We start from the raw sequence: 11,154 nt of genomic DNA, 5'->3' as shown, positions 1-11,154 counted from the left end.
TGGCTTTTTGGCGTCAGTGCATTTTCCATGGGTTGGTATATGTCACGAATACACAGGGAGTCAGGAAGCAGGGTGGCAGAAGGAGAGTTTCAGATAATCATGATGAATGAGGCAAAGATTAAACAAAAGTAGGCGTGCGTATTGGACATGAAAGGCAAGATTCCAAAAGTTCTTGTGTAGTGCTGTACCTGACTGAGGGCGCGTAGCTGAGGGTTTGAAATAAAACACACACACACACTGTCTGGGAAGATAATCAGATGAAGGAAAGAAAGTATGGATTGAAAAGTCCAGGTGTGGCGTACGATGGTTGCCCAGGACTTGATCTTCTTCCTTATGCTATAGCAGCTCGTGCCCCAGCGATATTTGGTTGGTTATGTAGACGCGGTGCGTCAAACGTTGGTGCGCTGGAGGTGACAGCGTCATAGGGGCCCGTGAAACAAAACTAGTTAACGCGAGGTAGGACCTCCTTATTGGTTGTACAGTTGCAGCTGACTTAGGACTTAAGATTTTGTCCTGGCTTTAAATTATGGGTTTGGCACACAAGAAAAGTCTTTGGTCTGTATCACCTACACTGTTTGGCTACCACTTGGTGAAAGCATTACAACTTCAATATGCAGAAGCAGCATTGTAGCAAGTATTGTCAATGTCTATATCTGAAGAGAAATACTAATTTTTAACTGTGATTCCGTCAATATATGCTGAAGTGCTTCTAAAGAGTGTTGTTGGATTCAGTAATGTATTGTATTCAAAAGCATTCCCTCTTATAACGGAGTTTGATGCCTTTGGGAGTCCAACAACTGCTGTCTTTCAAAATTAGTATAAAAAAAGAACTTCAATCTCTCTTATCTTCAGATGGTACACGTGGGTGCTGCTGTCGATCAGTATTCTCTAAAAGAAATATTGCCTGAATCAGTATAATGGTGGGACTTGGGAGTGGTACAGACAACATCTGAAAGTTGAACAAAATGTTATTGCGAAACATCATCAAGAAGAATCACCAAGCACTTTCTGTACATGTCAGACTCAGCCCTCTACTGCTTATTGCTGAGTTTCTTGGGTAAAACTCACTTCRCTTTTAGCCCACTTARCCCTCCATCTTCTTCTTACCCAATCCTGTARTTCTCCTCAGAGCTCTGATGTCATTCCTTCATCCCTCCATCCATCCCCGATCCCAAGTGTCCCATCACGTACGCATGGCCTTCATACATTTCTCTCAGAGTCTGTCTGTAGTACTTTAAAGCCATTCCCCTTAGCGGAGGCAGAGACTGGACCCTCCAGTTGTAGAATCGATCCTGGTTTAATATAACTAGAAGGCTTGCCCGTTAGGTAAAGCTCAGTGGTCATTTACAGATCATGATAATAAAGGGCCTCGCTTGGGACAACGTCAGCGTCGGGARTTCTCTGTCATCCAGCCATCTCTGTAGAGTTCTTATACTGTTTCTACCAGTTCTTATAGAGATTCCAAAGATGGAGGACAGAGGATTGGTGTACTGGAACATAGGRTGCCAGWGAGCTAAGYAATGGCTCTGACAGGACACGGAAGTGAAGYTTTCAGTGTGTGGTTTTGTTATGGATATAAAGGACATATCATCTCATTTTTCCATCTTCTTGGYTTTTTATACATTGTACAGTAAGCCATTTTGCTTCCTTTTGTACAGTAAGCRATGTGATAATCGCATCACTTTTGTGAACATTTTCTGTCTTTAAATCATTATCTTCCAGGAAGTTATGTTGTTTRTCGATTTCAGGGCAGGTTGTCTTCTAAGATTGGTCACAATTGTTACTCACACAATAGTCTTACTGGAATTGTTGCTGAATCTGAAGGAGAGAATGCAAGTAAGTTGAAAAGTGCAAAACCATTAGCAGACCAGAACTGTCTGTCCGCTCATGCACGACAGGCAGAAAGCATTATCACTGGTTGAAGTTTTGGATGACTCGTCGCAAAGCCATTCAAGAAATGGGCCCAACTGCTTCAAATAAGGTAAATCAGGCTATACGGTGCCAGTTTGTGGTTTACATGTATACAGTTTTAAATGCATACAGGCTTCTATATCTCTGCACGTGGTGTTATTATATAATGCATATTTTGAATGAATGTGAACGTGAGATCCCATGAACATTTGAAATGGGTGGCATATGGCTGTGTACCTGAGCTCTCTGGTTAGTATGGCCGTTACCTGTATTTGTCTAGCGTCCTCTTTATGTGATCTACACTACAGCATCTGCCAGGAGGTTGTGGACTTTATGGCACAGGTGTGAGGAATGGTTTGGTGGGAACTGAAATCTGTCTATTTTTCACTTTTTTTTTAAGGAACAACTGTTGAAGGGTATAACTTCACAGGCCAACTTCAAAGCCTGTGACACAAATGAAACATAACGAGAACGAAAATAGAAGCATGAAAGTTTCATGCTTTTCTTTCTCCTAGTTTTTTGTAATAACGTTTTTAAAACGGCAGAGCAGAAATCCTCAGGCTAGTTTTGGAAGGCTGGTTTAAAGACAGGGAAGGCAGGCAGGGAAGATCAGTGCGCCGGCGTTTGATAACAATATCTTTTCCCTCCCCGGTTCTGTTGTTCTCACTGGGGGGGGAAGACTTGGTGCACTGCCGGGAGCCTCGCCAGCTGATTTGGTGGCTTGTTAGAAATGATTGCTTTTATATTACCTTGGACGCATTGTGTGCGAGCTCTCGTGAGCAACGTTCTATTATACTGTATTAGCGTAATGACCAGTCCATATGCTAGCAATCTGCTTGAGAGACAAGACAGCGGGAAACGGAGACGCTTTGCCTCTTTCTATCAGACGTTTACGTCTCAAGCTCCAACTGGGCCTCCTGAAGATGACGAAAAGCAAAGGTTTGGGGAAGGGTGGGGGGCAGAACATGTCCGCTGAGACGCAGCAACTAGCCGCCCTGAATTAACCGCCTCCCGCTTTGTACGGTTGCATAACTCGTTTCGTGGTGAGACGCGATTCGCCAGGGGCCTCAGCTTTCAAAAAGAGAGTTATATTATTTCTCTCAACGTTTTCAGAAGTGGATGTATAGGCTACATGCCTAAGAATGCTATGAGGCCCTGATGTTATTTCTTACTACAACTCCGTTGAATGATGGGTTTCCCCTAGTTTCCAACCTAATGCAGTAGAGTGAAGAAGGCAAAGCACTGTAAGTACCATGTGCTCATACCACAACCTGCACTCTGCGATTAGATGTGTATCTAGTCTACTGTGTATCGGGGACTAGAGGCAGTCAAACCACACTTACAGCGCCATGTCTCTATGTAAGGTCATTAATCATGTGGCAAATAGCTTTTGTGGTACTTCGCTTGGGTGCAGTCCAGATTGTTAGAAGTTTACACATTCAAAATGTGAGTTAGCTCCTTAACACATCGCAAGATTATGATAGCGGAGCCAACTTTATTTCTTCCGTCCTTCTGCTGTTTCCACGCCTCAGGATCTACGGTGYCTATTTTGTTGTTACCCGTGACGGTTGGCATTAGTGTAGCAATTTCTCAAAGTCACAGTACTGTAAAGTTGATATAGACAGACTACTGGCAAAGTGTTCAATGGACTGTTTTAATGCCTAACTGTTTGATGTAATTGTTCATAGGCCTACAATCTTAGTGTTTGGGAGTGGAGGACGTATGTTCATAACATTTACTATAAGTTAAAGGTCCAACGCAGCTGTTTTTATCCAAATATCAAATRGTTTCTGAGTAACGATTAAGTACCGTACTGTGATTGTTTTTAAGTAAAATTGTCAAAAAMAAACAAAAATTGCTTCTTAGCAAAGAGCAATTTCTCAGGCCAAAATGTTGCTGGGAGTAGTCTGAGTGGGGAGGGGAAAACTAGCTGTTATCGGCAGAGAGGTTTGTAACTCTCTTTCTTATTGTCACGCCCTGACCTTAGTTATCTATGTTTTCTGTATTATTTGGGTCAGGTCAGGGTGTGACCAGGGTGGGTATGCTTGTTTGTCTTGTCTAGGGTTTTTTGTATGTCTAGGGGTGTTTGTTAGTCTAGGTAATTGTAGGTCTATGGTGGCCTGAATTGGTTCCCAATCAGAGGCAGCTGTTTATCGTTGTCTCTGATTGGGGATCCTATTTAGGTTGTCATTTTRCATTTTGGATTGGTGGGTTCTATTCTATGTTTAGTCGCCTGTCTGCACTTCTCARACATGCTTCACMGTTCGGTTTGTTAGTTTGTTCAGTGTTCTTCATTCATTAAAAGTGATGTATACACATCACGCTGTGCCTTGGTCTCATCGTTACGACGACCGTGACACTTATTGTTCTATTAACCAATTTACCACCCAATGATGTCACCTGGCACGCCAGAACTCCATCCAACCAAAACAGGCTGACATTTCAGACTGTTTTTTCAAACAACTCTCAAACTAAAATGAATTKATATTTAATAATCATTTTCACAATTTCACAGAATTGTTCCAACCTCATAGTGTGGAAGTATATATAAAACACAATAATTCACATTTTCGACTTTAATCAGTTGATGTCAGTTTGGTTCTTCTCCTTCATGCCCCAGGGATTCATTTCCTATGTATAATATATCGGTTCTCATTGTAGCAGTTCAACCATTGGCTGCACAGTTTGGTCTCATCCTTACAGTGAACACACTTAGGCTCCTGCATAATAAACATCRCCTACCCAGCCCACKCTGAAGAGTTGTAAGCAGCATCCGWRCAGCATCGGCGACGGTCATGGCGTCTTTACGTCAGATGCAGCCTCGCTTTAATCACCGTATCCAGGCTTTAACTGTTATGGGGCTTCGTTGCCAGCCGCCACCGCTTCCTCAAAACGTGACAGGAACATGCTCCGGTAGGCAAGCGTCGTTGAACGGCGTGGGGCCAGGGGAGCCGGGGCCGTGTGCAAACATCACACAATGAATATTTTATTGGACGTTTAAAAGGGGCAGCGACAGGCGGTAAAACTGTTGTCCGGCAGTCGGTTTTTACCTAACGATACTTCGATCTTATCTTGACTATTAGTGAAGATCATGACGTAGCTTAGTCCTGTTTAGTGTACTAGGGTCTTAGATGTCCAACCTGGAAAACAACCACTCACCTCCTAATGTAAGGCCATGCTGTTTGTATATTATATGATGTTGGTATCATCTGTTCAGCTTCCTCTGAATACTCTAAATCTTGTAGACCTTCTACCCATAATGTATCTCAATGACATGGTTTCTCTCACACACAGACAATCTACACATAAAATATCTACGTATACTGTATCCATAAAGCATATACATGTAAATATATACATATCTACACTACCGGTCAAACGTTTTAGAACACCTACTCATTCAAGGGCTTTTCTTTATTTTTACTATTTTCTACATTGTAGAATAATAGTGAAGACATCACAACTATGCAATAACACATATTAAATCCTGTAGTACAAAAAAGTGTAAAACAAATCAACATATATTTTATATTTCAGATTCTTCAAAGTAGCCACCCTTTGCCTTCCTGAGCGGTATGACGGCTGCGTCCTGCGTGGTCCATGGTGTTTATACCTGCATACTATTATTTATACAGATGAACGTGGTACCTTCAGGAATTTGAAAATGCTCACAAGGATGAACCAGACTTGTGGAGGTCTACACTTTTTTTCTGAGGTCTTGGCTGATTTCTTTTGATATACCCATGATGTGAAGCAAAGAGGCACTGAGTTTGAAGGTAGGCCTTGAAATACATCCACAGGTACACCTCCAATTGACTCAAATAATGTCAATTAGCTTATCGAGAGTTCTAAAAGCCATAACATATTTTTGGAATTTTCCAAGCTGTTTAAAGGCACAGTCAAGTTAGTGTATGTAAACTTCTGACCCACTGGAATTGTGATACAGTGAATTATCTGTCTGTAAACAATTGTTGGAAAAATGACTTGTGTCATGCACAAAGTAGATGTCCTAACCGACTTGCCAAAACTATAGTTTGTTATCAAGAAATTTGTGGAGTGGTTGAAAAACAAGTTTTAATTTCTCAACCTAAGTGTATGTAAACTTACGACTTCAACTGTACATATATATATATATTGTACAGTATGTCACATAATACCTCTCCATGTCCTTATATGGCCTTCTCCTGGCTATTACATATTTATGCATATATTGTAACGTTTTATTCCATGGTACATAATATGCAATGGACAGCAAGGCGAGTTTGGCACCCAGCGTGTTTGACATTCAAACAGATCTTGAAGCGCAGAGACCAGGCAGACTCAGCTGGCGGTTTACATTTGCGGTTTACATCTCTTTAAACCTAGGGCTCTTCTGGCAGCCGCTCAGAACAGCCAGACCCAGATGTTGGGTGTATAGCCGGCCGTGGCTGACGGCCAAGTGCTGTGCGATGGTGGCTAGGTGAGCAGAGATTGAAAGGGATGGAGAGGGAGGGAGGGGAGCAGGGGTAGAGGGGAGAGATATAAGGATGTGAGATAGAGAGAGAGCGGGGGGGGGGGGATGTGGAAGAGAGAGATTAGATGAGGGAGAGAGAGAGAGAGAGTCGCTGGCTCAGTGTGCTATAACAGTATAAGGACAGATGCTGCGTTTGAATGTATCACCAGTGAACAGAGCTTTATACGGCTGTGTTGTGACCAGTTTTACAGCAGGCGGTTGGGTTTACAAGAGCACAGAAAATAGAGCGCAGTCTTACAATCCATTACTAGTGCCAGTTTAAAATACAGATAGATAACTATGCTATTTATACATTATTAATACTGTAGGCTACTAATTGTGACTTTTTGCACTGAGATGGAGGGGTCCATATGTAATTACTGGATAATATAATATCATGAGGTACTAGATACTTTACATCTAGTAATGTATCTGTGTGGTGTGTATTTGTGTGCGAGTGAGCAAAACACGTGTATGCTGCAAGTATGTGCATTCATGTGTGTGTGTGTGTGTGTGTGTGTGAGTGTATCCGTGCATGCATGTGTACATGGTGGGTGTGCCAGTCCATGTGTTGGCACGTGACACTGCTCTCATATGTTGTCATCCTTGAGCCAGCATATTCCCAACCACTACACAGTACCCCAGTCCCTCTGTACCCCACCATGTCCTCTCATCCAGCAGGCAGGACACCCACCAGTCCCCTGTACCCCACCATGTCCTCTCATCCAGCAGGCAGGACACCCACCAGTCCCCTGTACAGCATGTCTCTCATCCAGCCGGCAGGACACCCACCATCCCCTGTACCCAACCATGTCCTCTCATCCAGCAGGCAGGACACCCACCAGTCCCCTGTACCCCACCATATCCTCTCATCCAGCAGGCAGGACACCCACCAGTCCCCTGTACCCCAGCATGTCCTCTAATCCGCCGGCAGGACACCACCAGTCCCCTGTACCCAGCAGTCCTCTAATCCAGCCGGCAGGACACCCACCAGTCCCCTGTACCCACCATATCTCTCATCCAGCCGGCAGACACCCACCAGTCCCTGTACCCACCCATATCCTCTCAACAGCCGGCAGGACACCCACCAGTCCCCTGTACCCACCATATCCTCTCATCCAGCCGGACAGGACACCCACCAGTCCCGCGTACCCCACCATGTCCTCTCATCCAGCAGGCAGGACATCCACCTAGTCCCCTGTACCCAGCATGTCCTCTCATCCAGCAGGCAGGACACCCACCAGTCCCTCTGTACCAGCATGTCCTCTCATCCAGCCGGCAGGACACCCACAGTCCCTGTACCCCAGATGTCCTCTCATCCAGCCGGCAGGACACCACCAGTCCCCTGTACCCCAGCATGTCCTCTCATCCAGCCGGCAGGACACCCACCAGTCCCCTGTACCCCAGCATATCCTCTCATCCAGCCGGCAGGACACCCACCAGTCCCCTGTACCCCACCATGTCCTCTCATCCAGCGGCAGGACACCCACCAGTCCCTGTACCCCGAGTATGTCCCTCATCCAGCAGGCAGGACACCCACCAGTCCCCTGTACCCCAGCCATGTCCTCTCATCCAGCAGGCAGGACACCCACCAGTCCCCTGTACCCCACCATGCCTCTCATCCAGCAGGCAGGACACCACCAGTCCCCTGTACCCCACCATGTCCTCTCATCCACAGGCAGGACCCCACCAGTCCCTTGTACCCACATGTCTCTATCCACGCAGGACACCCACCAGTCCCTGTACCCCAGCATGTCCTCTAATCCAGCCGGCAGGACACCCACCAGTCCCTCTGTACCCCACCATATCCTCTCATCCAGCCGGCAGGACACCCCCAGTCCCCTGTACCCCACCATATCCTCTCATAAGCGGCAGGACACCCACCAGTCCCCTGTACCCCACATATCCTCTCATCCAGCGGCAGGACACCCACCAGTCCCCTGTACCCCACCATGTCCTCTCATCCCAGCAGGCAGGACACCACCTAGTCCCCTGTACACCAGCATGTCCTCTCATCCAGCAGGCAGGACACCACCCAGTCCCCTGTACCCCAGCATGTCCTCTCATCCAGCCGGAAGGAACACCACCAGTCCCCTGTACCCCAGCATGTCCTCTCATCCAGCAGGCAGGACACCCACCAGTCCCCTGTACCCAGCATGTCCTCTCATCCAGCCGCGGACACCCACCAGTCCCCTGTACCCCACCATATCCTCTCATCCAGCCGGCAGGACACCTACCAGTCCCCTGTACCCCACCATGTCCTCTCATCCAGCCGGCAGGACACCCACCAGTCCCCTGTACCCCAGCATGTCCTCTCATCCAGCCGGCAGGACACCCACCAGTCCCCTGTACCCCACCATATCCTCTCATCCAGCCGGCAGGACACCCACCAGTCCCCTGTACCCCACCATGTCCTCTCTCATCCAGCCGGCAGGACACCCACCAGTCCCTGTACCCCAGCATGTCCTCTCATCCAGCAGGCAGGACACCACCAGTCCCCTGTACCCCACCATGTCCTCTCATCCAGCAGGCAGGACACCCACCAGTCCCCTGTACCCCAGCATGTCTCTCATCCAGCAGGCAGGACACCCACCAGTCCCTGTACCCCACATGTCCTCTCATCCAGCAGGCAGGACACCCATCAGTCCCCTGTACCCCAGCATTCCTCTCATCCAGCAGCAGGACATCCACCTAGTCCCCTGTACCCCACCATGTCCTCTCATCCAGCAGGCAGGACACCACCAGTCCCCTGTACCCGCAATGTCCTCTCATCCAGCAGGCAGGACATCCACCAGTCCCCTGTACCCCACCATGTCCTTCATCCAGCAGGCAGGACACCCACCAGTCCTGTACCCCAGCATGTCCTCTCATCCAGCCGGCAGGACACCCACCAGTCCCCTGTACCCCACCATATCCTCTCATCAGCCGGCAGGACACCCACCAGTCCCTGTACCCACCATGTCCTCTCATCCAGCCGGCAGGACACCCACCAGTCCCCTGTACCCCAGCATGTCCTCTCATCCGCCGGAGGACACCCACCAGTCCCCTGTACCCCACCATATCCTCTATCCAGCCGGCAGGACACCCACAGTCCCCTGTACCCCACCATGTCCTCTCATCCAGCCGGCAGGACACCCACCAGTCCCCTGTACCCCAGCATGTCCTCTCATCCAGCAGGCAGGACCACCCACCAGTCCCCTGTACCCACCATGTCCTCTCATCCAGCAGGCAGGACACCCACCAGTCCCCTGTACCCCAGCATGTCCTCTCATCCAGCAGGCAGGACACCCACCAGTCCCCTGTACCCCACCATGTCCTCTCATCCAGCAGGCAGGACACCCACCAGTCCTGTACCCCAGCATGTCCTCTCATCCAGCAGGCAGGACCCACAGTCCCCTGTACCCCAGCATGTCCTCTCATCAGCAGGCAGGACACCACCAGTCCCCTGTACCCCAGTATGTCCTCTCATCCAGCAGGCAGACATCCACCAGTCCCCTGTACCCCAGCATGTCCTCTCATCAGCAGGCAGGACACCCACCAGTCCCCTGTACCCAACATGTCCTCTCATCCAGCAGGCAGGACACCCACCAGTCCCCTGTACCCCAGCATGTCCTCTCATCCTGGGTTGTTAGTATTCATGGGCATAATGCTGCCTCCCTGGGGATGGAGAGAGAGGTAATACCTGCTGCTCCCTATCCTCTCCTCCACTGTTCATTCCATCCCTCTATCCTACACGCTTCCCTAGTCACTGTCCTTATCCTCCCTTCTCTTCACCCTTTCATCCCTCTATCCTACACGCTTCCCTAGTCACTGTCCTTATCCTCTCTCTCTTCCCCTTTCATCCTCCATTCTCCACTCTTCCGTAGTCACTGTCCTTATCCTCCCTTCTCTTTACCCTTTCATCCCTCCATTCTCCACTCTTCCCTAGTCACTGTCCTTATCCTCCCTTCTTCTTCACCCTTTCATCCCTCTATCCTACACGCTTCCCTAGTCACTGTCCTTATCCTCCCTTCTCTTCACCCTTTCATTCCTCCATTCTCCACTCTTCCGTAGTCACTGTACCATCTTCCCCTTCCCCTCCACCCCTCACTCCACTCCTCCCTAATCAGCGCCCCTAATCCATCCCTCCATCCCTCTATTTCTCTTCAACACTCCCCTCCATCCCTCTATTTCTCTTCAAACCTCCCTCCATCCCTCTATTGCTCTTCAATCCATCCCTCCATCCCTCTATACTCTTCAATCCATCCCTCCATCCTCTCCTAGTTCCCTCCCTCCCTTCCTTCCCCCAGGCAGCCTCTGTCACCTGGGCAGCAGCTGGACGAGGCAGCCCCCTTCTCTGCCCACTGTGCTCATGCCAGGCTCACAACCTCTGAGGAGGTGGCAGTGATGCCAGGTGAGCCATTAACACAGCCACCCTCCAGGCATGTAGCCCTCACATCCAAGTGTGAGTGTGTGTGAGTGTGTGTCTGCGTTTGCGTGTAATGCCCACACATTGAGGACCACACACACACACACACACACACACACACAAAACAAACACACACACAGCACACACACTCATATGCAATCACACGTGTTCACTCTCCAACCAACACATGCACGGACACACACACGCACTCATACAAGCTGGTGAAAAGGATGTTGTTGCCAAGACACATTCACAAATCCAGGCCTTTGGATGTGCAATACTTAAGGTCCAGCCCCACAGTACACTGGTGTCAACAGGATACAAAGTGTATCATTGAAGAGGT

The 11,154-nt window shown here is 48.5% G+C and overlaps 1 protein-coding gene across 1 annotated transcript; it reads left to right on the top strand.

Moving 5' to 3' along the window:
• Positions 1-7,612: 7,612 nt before the first annotated feature.
• On the top strand, positions 7,613-10,796 carry LOC112077898 (uncharacterized; the record flags this gene model as incomplete). Its single annotated transcript, XM_070441870.1, has 2 exons — positions 7,613-9,858; positions 10,693-10,796. Coding segments are annotated over exons 1-2 (2,350 nt in total), but the record flags the coding sequence as incomplete, so codon positions are not given.
• Between the last annotated feature and the right edge of the window lie 358 nt (positions 10,797-11,154).

Source organism: Salvelinus sp. IW2-2015, unplaced genomic scaffold (assembly GCF_002910315.2).
Source record: "Salvelinus sp. IW2-2015 unplaced genomic scaffold, ASM291031v2 Un_scaffold5031, whole genome shotgun sequence".
NCBI lineage: Eukaryota > Metazoa > Chordata > Actinopteri > Salmoniformes > Salmonidae > Salvelinus > Salvelinus sp. IW2-2015.
The sequence above is the reverse complement of the archived record's forward strand: the minus strand, read 5'-3'. Positions and strand labels throughout refer to the sequence as shown.